Source organism: Mustela nivalis (genome assembly GCF_964662115.1).
Source record: "Mustela nivalis genome assembly, chromosome: 1".
NCBI lineage: Eukaryota > Metazoa > Chordata > Mammalia > Carnivora > Mustelidae > Mustela > Mustela nivalis.
Window position 1 is genome coordinate 75,859,552 of NC_139020.1, and position 26,254 is coordinate 75,885,805.

At 37.6% G+C, this 26,254-nt stretch overlaps 3 protein-coding genes across 19 annotated transcripts in view; 1 reads left to right on the forward strand and 2 right to left on the reverse strand.

Annotated features, from left to right (window-relative positions):
* MED12L (mediator complex subunit 12L) overlaps positions 1-26,254 on the forward strand; it is a 322,213-nt gene that overhangs the window by 215,346 nt on the left and 80,613 nt on the right. The gene's annotated exons all lie outside the window — the stretch shown is intronic.
* On the reverse strand, positions 9,042-12,307 carry P2RY13 (purinergic receptor P2Y13). The gene is made up of 2 exons (XM_082710489.1): positions 12,233-12,307; positions 9,042-11,770 (listed from the first exon to the last, which is right to left on the reverse strand). The coding sequence occupies exon 2, from the start codon at positions 11,753-11,755 to the stop codon at positions 10,754-10,756; it is 1,002 nt and encodes a 333-aa protein (XP_082566615.1). The 5' UTR covers positions 11,756-11,770; positions 12,233-12,307; the 3' UTR covers positions 9,042-10,753.
* The window catches only part of P2RY12 (purinergic receptor P2Y12), a 42,748-nt gene continuing 34,577 nt past the window's right edge, over positions 18,084-26,254 (reverse strand). For all 3 annotated transcript variants that reach the window (XR_014305430.1, XM_082710211.1, XM_082710212.1), the window contains 2 exons: positions 22,023-22,188; positions 18,084-20,096 (listed from right to left, as the gene is read on the reverse strand). Coding sequence is in view for 2 of the 3 variants with exons in the window: in XM_082710211.1 (XP_082566337.1) it covers positions 19,054-20,073 (1,020 nt within the window). In the remaining variant the exon portion in view is untranslated. The remainder of the gene's footprint in view (positions 20,097-22,022; positions 22,189-26,254) is intronic.

Sequence of the window (26,254 nt, forward strand, 5' to 3'; positions counted from 1 at the left end):
GTGTTTTCTCTCTCTCTCAAATAAATAAAATCTTAAAAAAAAAAAAAAAGGACAAAGCCACTTTATTTTTCAAAAAATCTTCCTGTAATGATACATTTATATAATCAAATTATTTTTTAAATCACTTTTTCTTATTTGTAATTGCTTTTAGAACTTTCAGATAAAAATCTCCGAAAGATTTGTGAGATTTTGCAACATTCAAACAGGCAAATAAAAATTTCACCAAGTAGAATCAAAACCTTCTACTATCATGGGTGAAAATAAATGAAAATAATAAAGGTAGAATCCTTTTTGAAGTTGTAGATCAATAATAAGAATTACTTAGTGTTTACTTATGCCTTAAGGAAATTATATATATACATACAAACATACATACACATTAATTGGTTTTCTTTCTGTGTTATTACAGAAAAACGAATATGTATTTAATTTAAATACTGAGAGTTGAATATCAGAATTATTTTTCTTCTATTACCTGTTCGTAAACAGAGACAGAACTACAATTTTAATGGTTCTCCATTCCATTCTGTTTAGGGTAGATTAAGTTATAGGTAAGTAGGTAGCCCTAGGGAACATCTCTGGACAAAAATTAAGCAACTTAATAGTAGCTCAATCTTATAAGAATTTGCCAGATTTACAAACAGTTCTTTAGATTTGACTCTGCTTTGTACCATTTTATACTTCTTTCCCAAGGATTTTGATTTTAACATTTGAAGCCAGTTTTTTGCATCCTGAGGAGGAAGGCTGTGCCTTGCAGACCTTAGTTTGAAACTTGTTCTTTTTTGCCACTTGTCACTGTGATCCATAAGCAGTAAATGATGTGAAATCAACCTGTCAAAATAACCAACTGCCAAGTCTTAAAAGTGTCAGTTCAAAGAGAGCCTTCCTTGTAGCCTTCTTAAAACTGTGTGGATAAAGGCTTTCCCTGCAACTTCTGAGGGTTGTCATCCCAAATTTCCAGTTATCTGTGTGAAATCATATTAGGGACCTTATTTGGACAAATACTTCACAAGCTTCTGTTGAAGGAATAAGGAATGTGTTGCCTCCCAGAGAAGGAAGACTTAAATTATCTTATCTGATTTACATATCTTAAATTTTAATACTTTTTTTTTTTTTTAACCTGGGTTGCCTTTGTCCTGTTAGGGCCAACTAACAATATTAATTTTTTATGTTAAAAAATAATCCCTGTCCTGTGTAAGGACCAAGTTCTTCCTGTACAGTGAAGCACCTTGACCTTGTACCTATTGGTGTTTTCGAAAGATCTCATGGAGGAGGGAAGGAGCTGCATTCTGCTTGTCCATGCAGTGTAGTAGGTAGCTCGCTCTCTTCCTGGAGGTGGGCTGGGGTTGGAATAGTTTTTTCCCTTTCTGGGGAACGTAATAGTCAGATTGTTGTATTTAAAAGCTTTGGCCAGTGATGCAAATTAAGTCTAGGAATGAAAAAGTTTGCATGAGGCAGCCTTTATGCATTTGTCTTGAAGCATATCATGCCAGTCTCAAGTTGGGACTTGTTCAAGCCGGTCTTACTGAACATTCAAAAAGGGAAGTAGTACACGTTTAGTCATGAAAAAAGTGTAATGCTTTGATGAAAAGATCAGCTGAAAAACAGCCCATAACTTTATTATTGTTCAAATCACTGAAAGGTTAACCTGCTTAAATTTTTTTTTTTTTTAATTTTGGCTGGTTTTTATAGCAAGTCTCACATTTCATAAAAGCCACAGGAGACTTTATAACAATAATTATCTTGCTGCTTCATTGGAAGATCCTATTAAATGAAGGGAAGCTCTTTTAATAACAGTTTTAGCCATTACAAATCCCAAATTTATTTTGAGTACAAGACAATGTCCTGGGATATGTGTTTGTGGTTTTCGACCACCACAATGTTTAATAAAATTTCTTTTTCATTTTTTACTGAAGGTGACTTTTTTCTTCTTATGTTATTTTTAAAGATGTCAACTCCACAGGCAAATTGAATTAATAGTGCAACTAAATTTCATCTCAGCTTACACACTATTAACATTTTCACATACTCTATCCCAACCCCCCCCCACAGTATTTTGGGGGGACCTGTTTGAAGTTGCAGTCCTTGTGACAGATGCCTTGCCCTTAGGTTTTTCTGCTTGTGCTTTCTAAAAACAAGGATATTCTCTTACTTAATCACAATATTATTATCAGTCAAGATTAATGTTGAAGCAGTAACATTTTAAAATATTCTGTCTGTATTAAAATTTTGCAATTTCCCAATAATACCCTTTTAATTTTTTTGATGTGGCATTCAACCATTGGTTACACACGGCATTTGGTTTAGCTGTCATTTTAGGCTTTTAATGTTTAGAACAATTTCTCCTTTTTTACTTTTATAAAAACGTCCCCTTGGCTTTTGAAAATTGGTTTGCTCTATATTTGGTAGGATCCATTCTGTAGGATATGGAGTAGGGGGTGCCTCAGAATGTTTCGAAGGCACTTTGGTTGTATTAGCCTGAAATTTATATTAGAGTTTGGGATTTTGAGGTCAAATGGGAATGTCTGTAATCTTGTTCAAAAAAGACCTGGTTCGTGGATCACGGATCACAAAGTCAGTAAATCCAAACTCTCATTTTCTTTGGGATTACTAGATAACTTACTCAAATTTTCTTGGTTTTATTGTTCTATGAAAGGAGGATTCTGATTTAATTACAGAATTTTAGATCAGAATTCCCACAACCTTACTGATTTTTCAGAATATAGTATTAGAAGAGACTGAAGCACTCAAGGAGAGAATGTGTTTCTAAGATCTTGGAATAAAAGTTTGGTATCATTATTGATGCCTTCCTAAAACCTTGAAGGAACCCTTTATCCTATTCCTACCCTCCTATCTTTTTAGTGTGAGACATTGGCAAATGCATTACCAGAGCTTGTCTTGGTCTTCTAGTCCTTTCTCTCTTGCATATGATTTTCCTTTGCATAGAGGGTTTGCTAATTTTTTTTATTTTTTATTTTTTTTTGGTTAAGTTTTTATTTATTTGAGAGAGAGGGAGTGAGCACAAGCCAGGGGGAAAGACAGAAGGAGAAACAGACTCCCCACTGAGCGGGAAGCACCATTGGGGGGCTCAATCCCAGACTCTGGGATTAAGACCTGAGCTGAAGGCAGACACTTCACAGACTGAGTCACCCGGCCCCCTGCACTAGTCTTTTGTCATACACTAACTCACTACAAAACGAAGACAAGCAGAGATCTCATAGCTCAAGTCCATCTGTCTTGAGTGCCTATGCCTATTGCATGGAGCCAGAACATGCACCAAGGACTGTAGTAAAATCTTCATCACATCTTACTGTCCAATCTCTCTGTATACAAAAGTCACTCTAATTGTGGCTCACATCCAGTGGCTGCGAATTTGTGCTGAGTATAATTACTACAAACCCTTTAATGTTCCTTTGCTGAGATTGGTATCTTTAGGTCCCTATGCTTGAATTACTGTGTTTAATCTGTCATTTGAAATGATTTGTATCTATTAGGTCTGCTTTAAATAAAGCACTTACCTTTTTCTGGTATGAGAACTTCATGTGTAATGGTTGATTAGAGGGAAGGGATGGTTTGGAGATTAAGCCTGGAGATATGCCTGCATACGACTCCTGACCTCCTATTGATTCCCTGCCTTGTGCTGTGCTACTTACTCTATGTCTTCCCTTGGGAAATTTTGGCTTCAGGCATTGTCGGGCCATGACAAGAGCCTAGTAACTCTGGAGACAGACAGACTCCAACTTGGATTTCAGCCCCTCCAATTCATAGCCCCACCCCCCCCCTGGAAAATCATTAATAGAGCTTGGTCTGTTCTTCTGCAAAATAAGCTTGGGGATAGTTACCTTATAATATTGTGAAGATTAAATGAGATAATATATGGGACAATTCCTTCAATGCTTTAAAACGCTGTTGATACTTAGGGAAAAGTAGCTTCTCTGTCTTCCCTTCCTCTCCGCACCCCCGATCCCCCACCAAAGGCAAAGTGACCAAGGGAATGAGTGGGGGTGTCTGAACGTGAATTTGGACTCACTAAAAATTGAAAACTTTCCTCAACTTCGAAGCCAGAGTAAGTCCATAATATTTTAGTTGCCCTTAGAAAACTCTTGGTTTTCCTTCAGTGATGAACTGATGATTACTTGAAATGCTTTTTATGTTCTCTCTTGACAGCTTTCCCTTCTGAAAAGGAGGAAATTAGAATGGCTTTTTCTAGTCTATCTGACATGGTGGGGAAGTATAAACCTGAGAGCAGGATCTGTAGAGGGAAGAGAGAGTTGGTCTCGGCAGGCTCACCGCATTCAGGTTAATGTTTCATTTTCTTGTAGTTCAGGCATATTTGATTGTAGGAAATTTCAGTTAAACAGAGTTAAATAGAGTATAAAGGAAAAAAAAAGTGTTGAGTGATATGTCTATATGATAAAATTTAATGCACAGAGCCAATGTTCCTAAAATGCTATAGTATTCGGATAGCCCTTATTTACCAGATAGGTAAAATTGTTCTAGATGGACACCATCAAATACAGTCATGTACGGGCATCTGGTATTTAAGCTGTTTTTTAAAATAAAGGTAGACATTTTTTATTACTATGCCTCGAGATGTTACATTCATCAATTTGTGTTTTATTATAGAAGTGGCAAGAATTCACATGCTGAGTGAGATATGGAATTTTTTCTAAAAATGTTGCTTAGTTGATTGAGCATCCAGGTCTTGGTTTCAGCTCAGGTCATGATCTCATGGTCTTGGGGTCTTGGGAATGAGCCCTGCATCGAGCGTGCCCCGACCCCAAGTTGCTCACACACATGCTCTCTCTAAAAATAAATAAAGAAATCTTCTTAAAAAATTAGTTTACCTACTACTGTAAGTCTTAAATTCATTTTCCTTTCTCTTCTCTATTCTTTTTTTCTCTTTTGTTACTTTCTTCTATGTTCTCAACTCCCATCCCTACCACTTGGTGTCTTTCTCCGTGCTGCCTCTGCTTTCCCTACGAATAATTTATGCTGGGGTTGAGTGGTTGGACTAGGTATTAGAAACCCAGGTAATATTAATGGCTGAAACGTTGGCATACCCATTTTTCTGGCTGAAGCTGGATTTTCGTGGTCATGGGTTAGACCTGCTGAGTGTTTGCACTTCTGCTCTGTTTGCTGTTTCACATGGAGCGCTTTCACTCTGCACGGTGTAGAAAGGGACCACTCTGTTCCTAGAAACCCTTGGAAAAAGCTGAGGTAATGTACCAACAGTTGGTCTTTTCTCCTTGGAACTCTCGTAAACTGTCTTGTCTTTGTGGCAAGATGAGAGTTACTCATAGTCTCTCACTTCCTCTTCATATGGGGCTCTACCCCACCATCTCAGTGTTCCTACTAGCCTCATATTTGTAGATTCATCATATTTGACCTTTCTAGAATGTTTGATTTTGTTGACTATTACTTCTTCCTTAGTTTCCAGTATACTAGATCTCCTGCTCCTCCTTTTAAGTCAGCCCCCACCTTCCACCCTCTAAACTCTGCCATTCTAGACATCTCTTCTGTCTGTTCTGTACAGGACACTTGCACGGCATGGACTCTCGGATGCTCAGCTCATTTCTTCTCTTACTGTCTCAGAAAAAATGTTCCCCTAGCTATCTGATCTAGCACTATCTTCAGAGCCCTGGATCCATATTTTGTCTCCACTGGCTAGATTTATTGACCCAGATTTCTGAGACTTTAATCATACCCAGAATCTGTTTCTTTGCCTTTATGGTCTAATATATCACTCAGTCTAATGGTCTTCAGAGCAATGAATCTCAATTGTAAGGGTAGGGTGGGGATTATGGGCCCCATTGAAAATACATTTTGCCTATTAATTACATACATTTTACATACAACCTCCTACTTTCCGGTGGTCTTGGACTCAAAACCTCTGTCTCTGAAAATGTCTGTAAGGTTCTATTTCAGTTTTCCTCCTTGGCTCTTGCCTGCATCTGTGGAATACTTCTTTAATTGATCTCCAGTCCTCAGTGGCTCTTCCTTACTCGCCCTATTGGTGGCAAATTGATTTTCCTAAAGCACAAGCAAAGAGCGTGTAGTTCTTCAGAAACTTTCCATGGTTCATCGAGAAGTCTATACAATCCAACACAAGACCTCTAGCATTCTGCTGCAGGCTCCCATGCTGCATTCCCAGGCTCATCTTCTACATCTACGTGCTGTAGCCCCCGGCCCCCATAGCCCTTTGTGCTCTGGCCATAGCACTTTCCCACCCCTATCTGAGCCTTCCTCCACACTGCTTATGACCTGGCAGCATTCCCTTTCGCATGTCTCCTTCCTCAAGGTCCAGCTTTCGTTGTCATCTCCTGCAAGCCCTTCCTCATTGTCTCCATTTGGAGTGAGCTACCTTTTCCTTTCAGTTGTTAATGGTGAGTGAATTATGTCTCTCATATAGCTTCCACAATTGGATCTGTTGTGGGATGTGTGCCTGACCACTGTGTGCTTCCAGGGAGGCAAAGGGCCCTGCAATGAAGGCATGACTGACTCAGTGAATCCGTGAACCTGCTCTTTGGAATTTTATGTCTCTCAAGACCTCTCGAGTGCTGGAGGTACTCGTAGGGCTGAACCGCTCAAGCCCCTGAGGTTTTGGATCTCGTTTGTAATGAGACCTCCCCCTTCCTTTTCAGGAGCCAGCTCCTTATCATCCTCACAGCTGGGGTGTAATGTCAAGCCTTGAGGAACTTGTCCCAATGGTGTAGCAGAGCCATTGAGGTATTGGGTCCCAGGCCACCTGTCTGGATTTTAGCCCCAGCTCTGCCTCTGTTTGCTGTCAGGCCTGACTGTGGGCCATGTATCTTTTTGCTTTGTGTCTCAGTTTTGTTTTTATGTTGCCCTCCAACAGGAAGCCCTGTGGTATCTCTCTCATAGGGTTGAAGTGAGAAACAGAGAGGGTGATTGTCCTTGTAGAGCACACAGCATGGGGCCTGGCATATAACAAGCCCTCAGAAGGACTGCAGGCTTCATGCATTAAGGCCCAGGGAAGCTCTTGCTCACTTCTAGGTCAGAGCCAACTACCTGGCAGCACCTGGGCTAGTCAGAGCCCACACATGAACGTATTGTTTCTGTGGGGTCAAGGAGTGTGGAGGTGGCTACGGAAGTTTTGAAAGGAGCCGGAAATATGGGAGACAGGATTTATGATTTCTCTTGAGAACATTATTAGAATATCTGAGGTGGTGAATATAGTGGTAATGAGGATGGGCTCTGAAGCCAGAGTCTGAATTACAGTCCTAGTTCTGCTTTGTCTATGCTGTGAGGTCCCCATGAAGTTGCTTAGCTTCTCTGTTTCTCAACTTCTTTGTCTCTGAGCACTTCCTGGGATTATTCACTGGGACAGTCTGTTGAAAGCTCTTGGTAGACTTGCCTCATACATAGTGAAGAGTAAGTAGTGTGTGCTGCGTTTGTTGTCACCCGGTCAGTTCTTCTCCTCTTGCTGATAGCCAGCAACCCTGGGCCCCCAAATCCCTCCAGTGCCAACTGTTGGCCCGGAGTAGTAGAAACCCCTGTAGGCCGGGCATGAACTTTTCAGGTAGCCAAGTCCTCGCCACTGCCTGTCACCTTACATCTGCCGTGTTCTCTTAATAACAGTTTTGTCTGTCTCCTGCCAACAGATTCCACTCTTGTGCACTCATGTCCAAGAAGACTGCTGAGCTCTAAATCTCAAGGAACAGTATGCACAGTTCTCAGAATGAACCTGAAGGAGCAGTTAGCACAGTAGTTCTTAACGTGTGGTCCAGAACAGTAGCATCAGTCACCTCTGCAAATTTAGTGCAAGCTCAGGCCTCACCCCAGACCTCCTGATTCAGAAACTCTGGGGGTGGGCTCAGCAGTCTGTTTTCTGATCCCCGTGTCACATTGGGAACTACCAATTTAACGTGTGTTCTATATTCATATTGCTTACATCCAGTAAAAACAATTATATTTAACTTTTTACAAAAGCTCTTATTTGTGTTTGGAGCTCACAGATTATATTAAAGCTAACTATTGTCTCCCTCCTCTTTTGTTTTCTTGTTTCAGTCATTAACGGCTATGGTATAGCATCTCATTCTATAAGCATTGTAGAATTTAGTATTTGTGATTGCTAGTTTGGAAAGTTCTCTTCAAATGGTTGCTTTGCATTCTGTGAGCATGATCTTTAAGGTGGCTCTAATATACCCATCCCCTAAGTTCTTCATAGATTTTTTCACTCTGCAAATCAGGTACTCCGCTTTTCACTATCATGTTAACTATAATAGAATTAAATATTTGTATTTAGGGTGGGCATAATTTTAGAACTCTATCTTTCAGTATCTTTTTAAAAATTTTATTTGTTGGAGAAAGGGAGAGAGAGCGAGCAAGCATGAGCAGGGGGAGGGGCAGAAGGAGAGGGAGAAGCAGACTTCCCACTGAGCAGGGAGGCTGATGGTAGGCTTGATCCCAGGACTGAGATCATGACCTGAGCCAAAGGTGGACGCTTAATGACTGAGCCACTGAGGTGCCCCTTGAAAGATCTTTATAAAAAAAATTCTGTATATTATTAAGATGCAGTTATTTATAATACACTATTAGAGTCTACATGTGATTGTTTAATGTAACCTTAATGTACTTAAAGGCAGTGTGGATTTAGTGGCATCTTTAGCAGTTACCACAATTCTTTTATTTCAGAGAATGAAGATAAGACATTAAGAGTATTTTCTAGAAGAGTTTTGGAGATTGTAATATGCTACAGTTACAGATTTTACTTACCCAAAACCAACAGCACGTCACTCAAGCATTTTGTCTGTAGTTTTAAAACTGAAGTGTTGACAGACATTAGCCCCAAAGCTATACATGTCCTGTTTAGTAATCCTGCTTTCTTCATGTTCATTTACTAGCAAACCCAGGAACACTCCCAATTCCCAGGGCCCTGGGTGCATGCTATAGGAAGGCAACTATAAAGATCTTGCGTTTTCAATGAATTTATATCACCTTTTTGAAAATAACAGCATCATGAGAATTGGCTTCCTCTTTGCTCTTCTAGAATGTGAAAATAAAACCACCTTGGATTATTTTATTAAATATTTATTGATTTCACAATGAGACACCATCTCTGCTCTCAAAAATATACATAGATTATTAAAAGAGTAGGTATGTGTGTGGGCAAGTAATTACAAAGCAGCGTGATAAGTACAATAATTGAGGTGTGACAACAGTCCGATGAGGGGGTGATTGGGTTTGAGATGGTGGTGGGAGGTTGACCAGATGAGATTTCATGGGCCAATTGATGGCATCTTAGGGTTTCATGATTGGGTCAAAGGGAGATTTACCTGTGCAGTGAGTGGCCCAGGGACGAAAAGGAGCAAGGCATGTTTTGACAGTTACAAACATCCATAAGAGTGTATGTAATGTTCCAGGGATGAAAGAGCAGTTAGGAGATAAGGCCAGAAAGGTCGGGAAGTTCCAGGGCCTTCAGGGCCTTGGAGAACATGGGAAGAGGCCTGGGGTTTCAGCTATGGTGATCATGTTAGAGCCAGAGGCACATTTACAGAGCATGACTATTCCTCTGTGCGTTTTCTCTAGAGATATAAATCCGTGTCCACAATTCTAGATAAACACGTTTTAGCTTTTTTGAAGCACACAGGAATTCAAGAAGAAATGTAGTGGTGAATAAGTACCAGCAGGTGGCCATCCTTTGCTAAATTTCCCCGGTATGGATGCTAATGATTTTGGGTCAGCATTCTCTCCATAAATGTGCCCAGAATGGCACAACAATGACATACTATATTTCAAACAGTTGTAATTCATGGTCTGTGGGGAATATTGTGGGAGGTACCTAGAAAACATGACATGGTTTCAGTCTCGAAAATATATTGTCTTTCTTAAAGAATCCTAGTCATCTTTCAGGGATGCAGTTAGGGATATCACTAACTAGTGAAGGGAAGTCTGCCCCAGGGGCCCTAACACATGCCCAAACAGTGGGAGGAGTAGTTCGTTTCCGCCAGAGGCATGAGCATCTGGGTAGAGGTTGTGACCTAGGCAGGGTTTGTTCAGTAGCTGGCATATTCAATTGCCATTAGAGTATTTGCAGAGGGAGAATTCCAGAGAGTATCAGTCCTGTGTTCTTGCCCTTAAATTGTATACACTGAAGACATAGGCAAAGCACTACAGTATGATATTTTATGTGGCTTAATAATCATCTGTGCCTCCTATGGAGTACTGAAATGTCAGTACTCTTGATACTGGAAGAGGCTCTTTATAAGGGGAAATTCCTTCATCCAGGCTTTCTTAGGGTTTTCTGACCCTGTTTCAACTCCCCAGATGCTCCATATCCAGTATCCCTTTCAACTACTAGCTTCAGCTTTCATCCAAGGATTTTCAAGTTTGTTTGTTTGTTTTTAAATCAGCAAGTATCAGCAGCTGTAGGACACAAAAGCAGTAGTGTTGTTTGACTCATGTATGTTAGAGAATGTGGGAAAGTGTTTTGGAAGGGTCTTTCTTAGTAATTTACATTTACCCGTAATGTTTTCTAAAATGCAAATGAATGCTTTCAAAAAGATGACCTCTAGCGGCCACTTTGCTTTCAGTTGTTTTCTCTGAATGATACTTCATTCTGCTCATCAATTGGTCTATGTGGAATTAAAATTTGTATAATCCTTTCTGTAAACCAGGGTAATAACATGTAAGAAAGCATTTGTCCCATCTGTTTTTCTTTCACTGCTTAAATTTGATTCCCAAATCAATTATCTTTTGAAGTAAATAGAAAGTAGTCATGAGAAATTTATCAGCTTAGAGTTATATTATCTGTCTGAGTGGTTTGATTTTCTTGAGTTGATCCTGTGGTCTTTTTCCCTCTCATACACGGTAGGCGTTCTGTGAATTTTTTACACAGGAATATGTATATTAAGGGGTCCATACAAATGTTAGTTGCTGCCAAAAAGAGAGTTGTTTCTTTAGCTATAAACAATTGATTTTGCAACCTGCAGTCAGTCTTGCTGTTGGTTTGACTGTGAGTGTATGGAACTCGGGCAAAATGAAATGGAGCAAAACACACAAAGAATACAGCCACGACAACAAATACTTTACCTTCCAGCTTTGTGTTGTGTTTGCGGTCCTTACTTCCGGACTTTCGATAAGAGTTGTATACTTTCTTCGCAATCACCACATAAAACAGAAGCATTAGGACAAAAACAGTCCAGAAAATCAACTGGCATACGTTGTTCACCCCTTGATGCCATTTCAGCCCCAGCGGGCCCTTCAAGGAGGCACACTTTTTCACGGATGATGGCGTTGCTTCCTTGTTGCTCAAGATTATATTTGGCAGAGAGATGAGGAACAAAAGGAGCCAAATGAGGATTGAGACTAGTTTTGCAAAATCAGGTTTTTGGACGAAGAATTTTCCAAAAGGCCTGATGATCTTGAGGAATCTGTCAAAGGCTATAAATCCTAGCAGTATGATCCCTACATACATGGTCTCATAAAAGATGACCGCGGAGAAACGACACACAAAGGCCCGGAGTTGCCAGGGTCCGAGGTGTGAGTCGGAGAGGATTTTGAATGGAAGTGTGAGCGTCATTATCAAGTCGGCCACCAGAGTATTTTTGAGGTAGACAACGAAGGTGGAGGAGCTGGGGATGTGAAGGAACACCCACAGGGCCAGAGTGTTCAGCAGGATGCCGAGGACGAACACGACCGTGTAGATGGCTGGGAACACCAACTGCGCTACCCGTGTGTCTCTGGGGCACCGCTCAGACCCATTGAAGCTCTTGATCTCTGTGGTGTTCATGGTTGCCAGTGTCCGCTATCACAGATAACCACACACACAAAGGGAAAGAAGCATTTCATAATTTTCAGAGTGCTATGTTTAAAAGCAGTCTTTTAAACGTAGGTGTGTAGCATATTAACACCTTACATTTACTCATCGCATTCAGTAGAGGAGTTGAAAAGGAACATATTGTTTCTAGCTAGGGTTTTTTAAACATGTAACTACATTTTTGGGACCTGCAATAGTACCATTACTTTTACATCCTTATGCAACCCAAATAACAGGTTCTACCTCCTTTGTAAGTGCTCCTTTTAACATGCAGTAAAACAAAACCCATTTAAGAAGGCATTATTCATGTCAGATTGCTGCATATTATATATTTCCTTATGCTCATAATCTATGGTTTCTAGAATGTCTACCTTAAAGCGTTCCCTCCCCACCCCGAACATTTTCTTTCTCTTATAAGCAAGCCCACTTATAATAAAAGTTGAAATTCACCTTTGTTTGGGAGAATCCTGAGCTGTTTCTTCTGATTGAGGCAGTGTTTGGTTTGGCCCATGGAGAGCATGTGAGGCAAGTGTTGTTCTGCTTTCTTATACCGGGTTTCCTTCCTCATTTTCACGTGTGTAATGTGATCAATTAGAATGTCTTCATATTCAAACCTTTGCAGATTTTCTAATAAGCCTCTTTTATATGAAACTTAGGTGCTGTTAATCTACTGTGACTTGAATATCTTTATATTTTCTTATCTAATACCTTTTGGCAATTTATCTTTTCTATCTACACAGCAGTCAGTGGAATTTTTGAGTGCCTCTTGTATCTAAGAATAGGTGGGAGAAAAATAAGTTAGTCCCAAACTACAGCCATGGAGGAGAGAGCAAGTGCTGATTCTAAAATCAGAATCATCATCTGCACTCTTGTAGACTGCTTTGTCCAGAAATCTGTGTTCAGTAGGATGACCTCTTATTTTTACATTTATCTCAGTCTTTTGGTCTTTTATCTCAGAGAGATAGACATATTTTCCAAAAGTTAAGACCTGTTAGACACAGATTTGGGGGGTTAGAGTCCAAGATCCAGCAATTATTGCATGCTAGATCATAGACAAATGATTTAAGAATTTCTGCCTCAGTTTCCTCATCTATATACTGGATGTAATGAGATTATATACCTCATGGTGTTAACGAGAAGACAAAATGAGTGTCAGTTGTCTAGAATTGTGGCGGGTATGTAGGAAACACTAAGAAACATTCACCCCTTCCTGCAGTGGTGAGTGAACTGCACATTTTAGTAGAGGTAATTTCACTCATTAGAAACCATTTTTGGAAATTTCTCTATATCTAATGCTGTATGTGAACTGCTGAAGACTCAGGAATTTCATCAGTCAGCCTTGGTTCAAAGTCTATAAAATGTATCCTTTATATCTCTTCCAAGTTTGAAAGGGTGTAATTGCTGCTTTATGTAGAGACACTTGTTGTCCATGAATCGAAATGTTTCCCTGCCAGGTAGATAAAGGGAAGGGGAAAATTAAGGGACCTTATGTGGGGAATGTGGAGTTCTCCATGGAGTTTCACATCATAGTTTTTACTGCACATTTCACGACAGGGTTGAGCAGACTGTGGTTGTGTTGGTGGAGAATTTTGGGATCGTCTGGTTCGGGATTCTGGGAAGAAAAATTTCATGTTCCACTGGATGTTTAAAACATGAGGCAATAGGATGCCTGATAATTTTGTGGAAACTACCAATTGTGGCACAGTTTAAAAAATGTATGTTTGACTCAAATAAATTGTTTCTTGGAAATACAGATTCTGGATTTCATTATTGTGATGGAACATAATTTAAACATGCATCTTCTTGCTTGCTTCAGTGGAGGAGAAATTTTAATTTCTAAGTAGAAGTATTTGACCTACATAATTAAGTATAAATTTCCCTAAATCTCCAAAACCATTATCTAGATGGAGGTTTGGAATAGTTTCAGTTTAAATAAGGAAATGCTGTACAAGAAAATTTCATAATATGAAAACTGGAAATCACATTTTGGTCAACTTTCAAAATGTCCAAGTGTGGGAAACTTTCAAAAGAGGAACTGACTTAACGGTGCCCATTTCTGAAGTTAGGGAATATGTTCTTTCAAATGGGGCAAGTTTCAAAATGTTTGACCATACTAAATATCCAATAGACCACACATTGCTATATGTCCATGTGCTTAACATGCCCAGCAGAGAAGTTAGGAGCACTGTCTTAGGAGTTGGAATGCCTGGGTTCAATTTCTTATTGGAGCTCTTACTTATTTCCTTGTGACCTTGGGCAAGTTATTTATGTTTTCCATGAAACCGTTGCCTTCTCCTTACAATGAAAATAAATAATAGTATTTACTTTGTTGGGTTGTTCAGGAAATGAAATGAATGAAAATTCACCAAGTGCACAGACTAATGTATGTCATGTAGAAGAAGATGTTAGTATGTTTCTTGTTGAATAAAGTTAAAAGTGGGATACCGTGTATACGTTTGGGGAAAGATCACAAATGACGGGTGGGGAAAAATCAAAGATGAAATGAAAGGTCCCCCAAATTAGAAATTTGCCAAATGGGAAGAAACCAAATTTTAAGTCCTATATGTAGTCAAAACCAATAAAATTTGTATAGCTAGTAGTTATACTGCTCTAAATGATAATATGTTCTTATTTACTTTTCAACAAAAATCCTCAGGTATTGGTCCCATTTTGAACAATGATGCATTCAAGCCAACTTCGGGCCCATGCAATCCGGTTCAGAGGTCATGCTCAGAGCCCGCCTCACACTCCCAACTGTCAGAAACTACAGTGTGAACTGGAATTGTTTACTAGATTCTAGACTTTCTGGGCTTTGTATTACTTATTGATGAGTGAAGAGTTTAAAGTTTAAATTTAAAGTTTAATGAATTTGTGAAACTTTATCCCTTATGGTGAATTACATGGTTGAAAATATAAAATGGTTCCAAGTGATGTGATCTGGATAGAATTAAAGAAGATACATTTAAAGCTCATAGAAATTAGAAGCCTGCCAAATGGCAATAAATTATTTTTCTCATTTTTAGTCTCTTTTGTGATTTTCCTTTGGATCAGAGTTAATAGTCTAAAGATTCCTGTTGATGTGGTTAACTCGTACCATCTAAATAATATCTGAAAAGATGAGGAAGTATTTGTTTTGATTTGGAATGAAAGTCATAGTGGGAACTCTTACAAAAAGAGCCTTTTACTTCCCATCAGATCATAGCATGGTACTTTCTCAGATGACATAAAATTGTTTAAGAAATTCCACACGGGATTAACTGAAAGTGGAAATAATAATAAGCTAAAATAAGTTATGTAGTTTAACATTAACTGTAGAAGTGTCTATAAGTAAAATCAGTATTAGAAAATCTCTATAGATAAGTAGAAACAATGAAGTCTTAATATTACCTTAAACATATTAATATCTGTTTTCTCTTATTATAAAAGATAAGCAAGCTTGAGGAATTCAAATATAAGCATATGTATAGTAGAAACTCCCCTTACATATGTATACCTGTGTGTGCAAATATATATATTTACCTTTATTGACAAACCAGATCTTTATTTCCTTTCATGTTAGTCCGTGAAGATTTACCTGTTGTTCTTTTTTTTTAAAGTTATACTATAGAAAGTTACCATAGTTTGGTTAAGCCATTACCAATTGACATTTCATGTTTTTTCTTTTTTCCAAATTTTTCTCTCTTAAAAACAGTACTATAGATCACATGTATGTCCATATATTTTTGTGTAGTTGTTTCAACATATTTGTAGAAAATTTCCTGGAAGTGGGATTGCTGGACAAAAGCTGTGCAGCAAAATGTTGAATGGTATTTTCGGATAGATTTCCAGAAAGATTGTACCAATTTACATTCTCACTGAGTGCGATTTTTCCTTTCAACACTGTTGTAAAAATCTCTTAAAGCAATTCTAAACTTATAGGTGGAAAAAAAAACCACCCATGCAATTTAAATGTAAATATACTTGTTTATTAGTGAGAGTATATATTTTTTTTGTATTTTTAATGTATTTAATACATTTTTTACATATTTTACATACACACATATTTTTAATGTATTGAATACATTAAAAATACAATACATTTTATTTTTAATGTATTTAATACATTTGTATTTCTCTTGGAATTTGATGTTTTTATGTCCTTTTCCCATTTAAAAGGATCAGGCTGTTTCCCTTTATTTACTGACTTGTATGTGCATTTCTACATATTTAGTTCCAACTGGCATCACTGTAATCTCACTTTGGGCATTTCCAGTCAACAGTGATCACCCAGATTAGGTACTGGAATCTATAGCTTTTAGGTTTTTTTTTTTTTTTTAAATTTTAATTTTTTATTTTATTTCTTTTCAGCGTAACAGTATTCATTGTTTTTGCCCCACACCCAGTGCTCCATGCAATCCGTGCCCTTTCTAATACCCACCACCTGGTTCCCCCAACCTCCCACCCCCTGGTTTTTAGTTTGTTTTTAATGTAAAGCTGCTGAAACACTTAGATGCCTGAATAGTGGGTTCTTCTTGTGATTGTTCTCCACCTGTTTTTAGAGTTCTGGTCCAGGGTTTGTCAATCGTCTTTTCTAAAGAACCACCTAGTAAATATTTTGGTTTATGGCCGTGCAGTCTTCACCACAACCCAGCTACTCAATCCTGTTGTTGGAGCTGGTAACCAGCCACGGATAAAACCTGTGGGTGGTGGCCGTGTTCTAATACACCTCACTGTGGCCCCTGACACTGGAATTTCATATAACTTTAATACAGCATGAAATTTTAATTATAGTATTTTCTCTGTTGATATTTGAAAATGTAAAAACCATTCTTAAGTTGGTGATCCAAAAAGGGGGAGTTGACTGGGTTTGGCTTGCAGGCTATACTTTGCCACACCTGGTTTAGACTGTTTCTATAAAAACCACTGTGATATCAAACTGCCCCTAACCAGCATCCTTCGGACTTGTTAGCTCCTAACGCTATTAACAAAGCTACATTTTGTTTGTCTCATCTGAATTTTTCAACTTCTGGATCTGAGTCTACAAAATTCGGCTTCCTTTTTTTTTTTTTTTTTTTTAAGTTATTATGAAATCTGGGAGCTGTTATGTATATTAAAATTCTTAAACTTGGAAATAGTGACCTATTCTGTGTGTCCTGAGTACTCTGTAAATACTGATCTCTCGGTCCGTCTTGAGTAGATTCAGTTTGATTTTTGATATAGGAGTGTAGGTTGTGTCATGTCATTGAATAAGGAATTCCCAAAAAAGTTTGATTTAGAGTTTAATGTAAATTTTTTCATTTTATATATAAAAACGTAGGTAATTCTTAACACTTTATAGTTCTTTTTTAAGAATACTGTAATACCACTGGCATTTCTGTTTTTCTGTTCGTTTCTTTCTGTTAGGGAAATTGTTTTCTCAGTGAGTTAATTTCATACAAAGGGAAAGATTATTTGGGAAAGTCTTTGCCCACTCTGCAGTCTTTCAGCAGTTCATGTGGTCATGGCACCGTGGTGTCAGTTCTAACCCACTCTGTACCCCCTGACTCGGATGAGTTGAGGGGTGGATTTGCCCTTCATTTTTCTTGTATGCAAAGTAAGAAGACAGAGGAGTTGGCCTGTGGTATTCTTCCGTTTTAACTATCCTGCTGTTCTTACAGAATGTGCACACCTACACATGTGATGTTAAAGTGAATTGTGTTAGTCTACGTGGCTAGAATGTAGACTAGCACTATGTAGAACATGCCTCATTTTTGATGCATTTCTTTTTGTGCTTCACCTCTAACACACAGTGCTTGCCTGTAGAAGTGCTGGGGAAGTAAATGGAACCACTTGAGAATAGATCTCATTTAGAAAGTTGAGCGAGTTCAACTTTGCCCTGATATTTAGCTCAGCAGAATATGTGGAGGATTTAGATAAAAATTGATTAATACTGAAGTTCAGTGAACTTCCATATACTGCAACTCACCCTCTGTTTTTCCCCCCCTCTCATCATATTTTGCTACTGGTATTCATGCCTTATATTTGAGAATCACCTCTGGGGATCATAAATAATTGAAATAAATAATACCAGCTTCCAAGTGTATTATATATTTTGTTTGTACTAAAAATAGTGACTACGGCTTGTGTAGAATCATATTTCATTATCATTTACTTATGAACTAATTGATGTGTTATGGTACTTTTACTAGAGACTTTGTCCAGTGATGTGTCATAAAAGTTTTTGCAGTTATCCTTTATTACAATGGTTTGATGTTTGATGTAGGAGTATATAAGAGGTGAGCTGTGATATCTAATGTCTTCGAACAAAGAAATTCCAACAAAGTGTGTTTTAGAGTTTATTATACTTTTTTTTTTGATATTTCACACAAGTGACAAACCAGTAATTAGAAACATTTTACCCACTTTTCTGCTAATAGTTATGCTTTGCAACCGCATATTCACATTTGTTTTTCTCACTGAAGCAATATTCACTAACCCAAATAGCAGGTAGTTTCTGAAAGCTAATTAATAAAGGTAAGTGGCAATGATGGTATTTTACCATTAATAAAACTGTTTTCTCTAGGATTAAGGAAATACTCAAAGAGTTTTTCGGTATTACAAGGTCATAGAAATAACTTTTAAATAAATAGCAAAATAAATTTTGCTATTTCTGCTCTTTTTATTGGACTAGTATTTTAAAGCCTATCTTTTTAATGAAAATTTAAAAAGTTCAGTCCAGTTACCATTTCAATTAGTTTAAATTTCTTAGGCTTTTGCTAATAGTTAGTTAGAAGTTAGTAGTTTTTATAGTCTTTGTTAAGTGTCCCTCTTAAAATATTATAATGAGTATCACAATAGATCAGCATTTGGTCAGGGACTAGAGTGTATGCACATCTCAGTATAATTTTCAGTCAGAAGTTTTTTTTATCAGCTTTATCATTTTTCCTTATTTGATTATAACTTGATAATTACACTGTGTTCAATAACGTATTAAAAAAATTACAACATTTATCCTATGGTCACCCACATTGCTAACACTTTATAAATCATGACTTCCATGTAGTTTGGCTTATAACCACAATGATTAGATACAGTTCATTTTGCTAAACATCTACATGTTAGGTTTCTTTTTCTACATTTTAAGACAGCTTTTACTACTGGATAAGGAAATGAAAATGACTTCTGTTGTTTTCTACTACTTGTTTAGAGAGTCATTGTTACTAACTCAGCTTACTATTAGTCAGTATTTTTACACAGTGCTTTCCTTTTGGATGTTCCAGACGCTAATAGGTTGGAATATTACCTCAGGTGTTTTATATTGGAGTCTCTTCACTTGGGTCACCACTGTCCTGTTCTTTTTTCCTGTTTTGTTGGGATGGAGACGTTGCAGAATTGCGGCACTTCAGCATACTCATTAAAGAATTTTTGAAGGACTTGCAGAGGAAAAAGTAGATGAATGGATCCAGGCATGCATTTAAGGAAGTCAACCAAAGTGTGCTTTCTTTAACATAAAACAGAGTATTCTCAGCGGAGCAGTCAAAGACATCCCGGGTTTGGCTCAGGGTGTAGGGAATGCGAGCAAAATGGAAAGGAACAAAACAAATAAAAAATACAGCAATGATAATGAAAACTTTGATGTTTACCTTTTTCTTGGGGACTTTGCCTACGCCCCTTGTTCTCACATATGACCTGTATAGTTCTTTTGTAATGAGTGTATAACATACAATGACAATTAAAAAATTAATCCAGAAAATGACTTGACAGATGTAATTGACTATTTCATGCCAGACCAGACCAAACTCTGATTTGAGGAAAGAGCATTTCTTCACATTCTTGTCTTTTGGCCTTTTGTTGGTCAGAATCATGTTGGGCAAAGAGAGTAAGAACATGAATGCCCAAATTATGACAGAGAGAATTTTAGCCCCCAAGAGATTGCTGGGGTTGGACATCTTAAATGGCCTGGTGGTTTTCTGGTAGCGATCAATAGTTATCAGTCCAAGGAATGAAATACTGATGTACATTGTGAAATAAAATATGACAGAGGTCACTTGGCACACAAAGGTTCTCAGTGGTCCTGTTCCCAGTTTGGCATCACTGAGAATTTTGAATGGAAAAGTCAGAATCATGAGAAGATCAGAAATGACTGTGTTCTTAAGAAAAATGATAAAGTTAGATTTATTGCGGATTTGAAAGAAAATCCTCATAGCCAGACTGTTTGTGATGAGTCCAACAAAAAACAGGACAGTGTAAAGGAGCGGAAAGAGGACCTGTGTGATCTTGTAATCTCTGGTGCATAAACTGCCATTTGCAGCCACAGAGGTGAGGTTGTCCATGGCTCGTGTTTCTTCTTCACTACCTAGGAGAGGAGAGTAGGGATGGTTATTTTCAATCCCAGACTGTCGATTTTGGTCTTCTCTCTGTGTAACTTTTTTAAAAAAAGTATTTTGTTTATTTATTTGGGGGAGAGTGAGCGAGAGAGCGCACACAAGCATAACAACAGGAGGGGGTGCAGAGGGAGAAGGAGAAGCAGGTTTACCGCTGAGCAGGAAGCCCAAACTGGGGGTCCATGTGGGCTCAATCCCAGGATCCTGGGATTATGACCTGAGCCAAAGGCAGATGCTTAACTGACTAAGCCACCCAGGCGCTCTCTGGACAGCTTTTTCTAAAATCGGAGCTTTCCGTTATTAGAAACAGAAATTATTGTGACAGTAAGAATACAGAAAATTGAATCTCGGAACACTTAATTGTGGCAAATATCAAATAAAATGGTCTGAAGTACGTTATGTGAAGGTAGAGATACTTTGGATTTCTCAATTGTGAAATGTTTGCCTCTTAAAGGACGTTTTTGTTAGGCACATGCAGACAGTATATAGAAATGGGAAGGGAAACATGGACTGTGCTTTATTCCTTTACAGCTTCATTTCCATGCCATTTAGCTTTTTAAATTTCTATTCACAGTCACTTTTTCTGTATTCTCATTATTGCTGGGCTTCATTTACTCTGATAACCATCAAAGGGTTCCAAGGAGAAATGACGGATAATTTGCTCTTAGAATTTAAAAGTAGAAAGGGGCAAGAAATTTGTATAAAATCACTTGAAGGGAATTTATTGTTAAATATTAAATCAGGTATATAACTTTATAATTGAAGATATTTCTGCCTGTATATTGCTCATATATCACCCATTCAGAAATCAGCCTCAGACTAATTTTTTAGCTCCAAATATTTTAACCTACATATATCTTATTTCTGACTTTGCACAATATATTTGAAATTTTTACATACATTCTCTTGAATATCCTTCATTTAAAAACACACACACACACACACAAAAAGAAATGGTCATCAAATGCTGTTCTTCAAAACTGCCAGGGCATACTTTCCAGTCTATAGAGTATATAATGATGGCTAAAATAAAGTATTAAAGCACATCCTTGTCTGGTTCCCTAGGTTATTATACCACAACAGGGGACTATAAAAGAAAAATAACTTGACTTGGATACATTATCGGGCGTCTAATTAACGTTTTTATTTCATCAAAGGCAAAATGGAATTTGATTCTATATCAATGTTATTCCAAAGTATAGGACATGGTGTTGTTCAAAGCATACATATCCAAATTAAAACAAAACAAAAAAAGATTCCATGTGAAAAACTTAAGTATAACAAATAGAGAAAATACTAAATTCCCACAAATGTAGTATTTCACTGTCTAATTATTGAATAAAAGATTCATGTCTTGAAAAAAAGATTCGTGTCACAATTAGGGCTTAATTTTTGACACCTCCTTCCCAGTTTAACATGAAAATACTAAACAACATTCAGTATTAAATTGAGGTAAGATGGTAGATTTTAAGCTTCCTTGCTACTGCTATTTACTCTAATTCGTGCATTCTCTGATCGTTTCAAAAATTATCTGTTGGGAATGCTCATTTTGCATAGAATGTCACCTTATTTAATGAGTAGTCTTGATAACAGGATATCACCTCCATTTATCTATATATAAGTCTCACTTTCTACTCGAGGTAAAATAAGACCATTTGTGTTTTATTTCCATGCTCTGTGTGTGTGTGTGTGTGTGTGTGTGTATTTAATGAAGCAGTTAGTGGTTGTCTCTAACAGCATCAATACAGCTTGTATTTGAAATTTTATTCCAAATAACTACCTGAATCAGTATCGATTATTGTTGAAGTTTTCTAATTTTAAGAAAACTTGACAAACATGTACACACCCATCATCTTGTAAACACATACATTTGTCCAATACTTTATATATAAAATTACCTGGTTACTCTGTTGGTTCAGGAGGATTTAAATGTATCCATTAGGTGGCATTTAGTACATCCTGCAGAATGGCATCTGGTATTTTCCTTTTAGTGTCTTCGTTTAGTTGTTATTACTCTTTATGATCAAGTATCTGCTGAGCTTTCATCAGTAAATCTTGAGTGTTCTAGAGAGAAATGAAGAGAGGAAGAGAGGACTTCCCAGTCAGAAATTACCTTCCAACACCCTGGACTCAAAGCTGAGCAGACACAGTGTTTCTGTCTGGCCCCTTTTAGGACTTCTGCTTTTATTTCCCTGGGAAATGTGGGGTAGGGTGGGTAAGAATTCATCTTTTCAGAAGCAGTTTTAAAATCTTGCTGCTTTTTGCTGAAACCTGCCATAGAGTTTGATGCTTTATGAGTTCTTTTGATTATTTTCCATGCACATGATAGATCCATGTTGAGATCAAGCTTTTTGAAGTTGGCTTCCTGGAGAAGGTTGCAGGCTTGCTTTCTCAGATAATTATTTACGTGAAAACATACTGTGCTCAAGCTGGGTGATATATTGCCTTTTAACAAATAATTACATTAACTCAAAATGTGTGCTTGTTATAGATGTTAAGTCTCTTGTTCCTTGTTTTTTTCCTGGTTAATAATGTCATTATTTTAAATCTGTGTTTGATCAAGTCTTTGTACGTGAAACAGTTTCCTCTCATTATAAATTTTAAGATTCCAAAATTACATTAAAAAGGAATAACAGTAATATCCTTTGGCAGACTTATTATATAAAGTGTCTTTTTTGCTTTTCTCAAATAGAATTTAAATATAAACAATTTTTGTAACCTTGCTTTTTGTTTGGGGGGGGGAATATATCATTAAATTAAGAGATCCCTGTTTCTGGGATGCCTGGGTGGCTCAGTTGGTTAAGCAGCTGCCTTCGGCTCAGGTCATGATCCCGGCGTCCTGGGATCGAGTCCCACATCGGGCTCCTTGCTCCGCAGGGAGCCTGCTTCTCCCTCTGCCTCTGCCTTCCACTCTGTCTGCCTGTGCTTCCTCTCACTCTCTCTCTCTCTGACAAATAAATAAATAAAATCTTAAAAAAAAAAAGAAAAAAAAGAGATCCCTGTTTCACTAATACCTTTATATAAATACTATTTTTATAAACATATATTTTTATCTATTTTTGCTTACACACAGATACATACAGTATTTCAAACTATAATGTTCTATTTCCCAGTAGATCCCCTTGACTAGGTGCCTTTGCTATGAACACATGTTTTGGTTACTTGTTTCTTCTGAGTTTTGAGTGTGTCCATCGCTGCATGTTAAATCATCTTTGATCCCCATTTTTAAAGTTTCGAACTGCAGCTCAGCATCGCCTAAAAGTTGTGACAAATATACATTTTTTGGGCACAAACCTAACTCCGGTGGACCAGAAACTCTGGGTAGGTTGCAGCCTCTACCCGAGTAGGCTGCTCAACTGAGTGAGCCACCGGGTGCCCTGGAAAAGTGGGTACTCTTCCGTTATTTTTGTTTTGAAATTTATTGAAGTTAACCCATTTTCATACTTATTTGGAGACATATTAGACTCCACAAGTAAGGAGTCTTGGGTTTGGGATATTTAGCAAAAGAGAATGCTATGTTGATCCAATTATTTGTCCTCCCTGGCTTGATTGTTTTGCTTTTGAAAGTGGAGAACTTGTGTGTGTGTTTTATATATAGTCAACCCCTCTGACCCTCATTGCATTGTGCTCCTAGGATGCATTGAGCCTGTTGGATAAAGCTGTCATTTCAGCCATACCATGGGCTATAAGCTATTGTAGAACAAACATTTCCTACATAAATCTAATGAAAGGAATTTCCTATTTTCTGGATTTAAAGAAGTTACTCCATTTCAGCTAGAGTAATGAATGAAAAGACGACGCTCATTTCTTGTTCCTTCGACCTGACCTCCCCATGCATGTCACTCCCTTTTGACACACCTCCCTGAGGCTTATCACTCATGTAACATCTACTTGAAGTTAATTTATTCTAAAGAGAATAAAGTGGCATTTTGGAAAACTCAGCTAAAAGAAATAATTTGAAGGCTTCTTTTAACAGTTTTTTTTTTCCATTTTAATAGATTAACATACAATTTTATTGTAAATAGCTCCATGGTTTTTAAAAAGTATTTTTCTTTCAAAGATCTGTTTTTTTAAAGAGAGAGAACCTGCACATCCTGAAGATGGGGAGGGATAGAGGGAGAGGGGGGAATGTGTTTTAAGCAGACTCTGTGTTGAGTGTGGAGCCAGACATGGGGCTCCATCTCATGACCTTGAGAATACAACCTGAACTGAAATCCAAGAATTCAATGCTTAGCAGACTGCACCTCCCAGGGACGTCTTAAAATGTGTTTTTTTTTTTTATTACTTTTCTAGTAGTTGGGGTAGGGTGCTCTGTGCAATTTATTTCGTGATGTGTGCTAAATTTGCATTGAATATTGAAACATACGCAATTACAGAGTGTTGGGGAAGTATAAAATGCTGTAATTTGTTTTATTAGAAAGACTATTGCATTTACTTCACCTATTTTTTCTTAGTGTTTGGAAGAAAAGGAAGCACGTCTAGAGTGGGATTCTTTTTTTATCTCTTTTTTAAAAGAACATTAATTTATTAATTTTAATAATACAATTATTCTACAATTATTGGGGCACTATAGAAATACCAGGAAGTACTAAAGAAGTAAAAGGAGAATATGCATCTCTGATCATCTCACCTCTATTATCACATCTTAGGAACACACACATGTTTTGGCAACATTTCTAATCACTTATGATTTGATGATGACTTAGAGGAGATTTCATTTCATTAATTTAACTCCAGTTCTTCCTTCTTAAGGGTATTTGGTTCAAGAGATTTATTTTAATTTCTGTAGTCCTACAAGCCTTCTAGAGCTTTTGGACACATACCCTCTTAGTCTCTTAGCACTTAAGTCTTTGTAAATATCAGATATTATCTGGAGAAAAAGAGAAATTGATCCTGAGCTTGAGATTTTCAGGAATTAGTTTATAGGTTAGATGACCTGTCCAACTTAAGCACAACAGTTGGCTGGCATGAGAGGGGTTGCTAGACTTCTCGACTCTCCAGTTGACTTATTTTTTTTTTTCCTAACCAAAAAGTGTGTCTTTCAGGGTATAAATAGAGTAATTCTTTGGTACAGATCTCTAATCATTGATATTCCTTATAACTATGCAACTTGAGGGTTTTTAATACCTAGTTGAAAAAGCAGAACTCATTGATACCTTTCGATATATTTGGTCCATTTTCCAAGTTTGACCTTGTTCTCATATAGTATGAATTGCTATTTGAAGACATATTTTTCACAAGTACAAAAAGTTGATATGAATTAATCTTGTAGGCTAATGAAAAACCATTCCTTTTAAACTATCTCTGCATTTCCTCTTTGAAGACCTGTAACAGCTTTCACGATTTACCTAAAAGATATTAATTATCAGATACAAATCTGGTCTTGAGGCCCCATGCAAAGGCTGATGGGTGGTTCTTTAACAGCTAAAGGCCATGTTGCTCTTGCTTTTTAATTTCCTTCCTTCACTCTCAACTCTTCACTTTCCTTGTGGCCCAACTCCCTGAGCAAATCAGATCCAATGAACTGATACAAGATTCTTCCAGTTCCTAATTTTTTAATCTCCAAATTTCCCTGTAGTATTTTCACCAGCCTCCCCCAACCCGTTTAAGTAGAAAGTTGTCCCTGTCTTTCCTTCCAAGTCCCTACCCCAATCTGGATGTTCTTCACAGAGACTCATTTATTTGAAACATATCTTTGGCACAGGAGTTTGCCTTTGGTTGTCCTAATGTAGTTCTCCTCTCTTAATTTTCAAGCTTCATGCCCAACTACCAGTAAGTCCCTCACATTTACCATTTCACCATCTACTCTTACTACAACCCTGTTTCCGGTTTTCTGCTCCACTACTCTAGAGAAACTTCTCCTTTGAGGTTGGTAAGTAGTTTTTAAAAAATATGTAAGTCAGAGAGGCAACATCTATTGTAATTTCTTAATGCATTTGATGCTATCGATGGCCCCAGTTGTTAATGTCTCCTTTCTGACTTCAGTGTCCTTCACTCGTCCATTCATCCTATTAATTATAGAGACTGTGTGTGTATCATTCGATGGCTTGTTTATCTCCTTTATATCTCCACTCTGTTGGTTCGCGCCTCCCTCCCAAGGAGAACATATTGCTCTTCTTCCTAACAGCGT

What these genes read in the sequence shown, in the direction of transcription:
- P2RY13 (XM_082710489.1), bottom strand. Translation starts at nt 11,755, where the DNA reads ATGAACACCACAGAGATCAAGAGCTTCAATGGGTCTGAGCGGTGCCCC.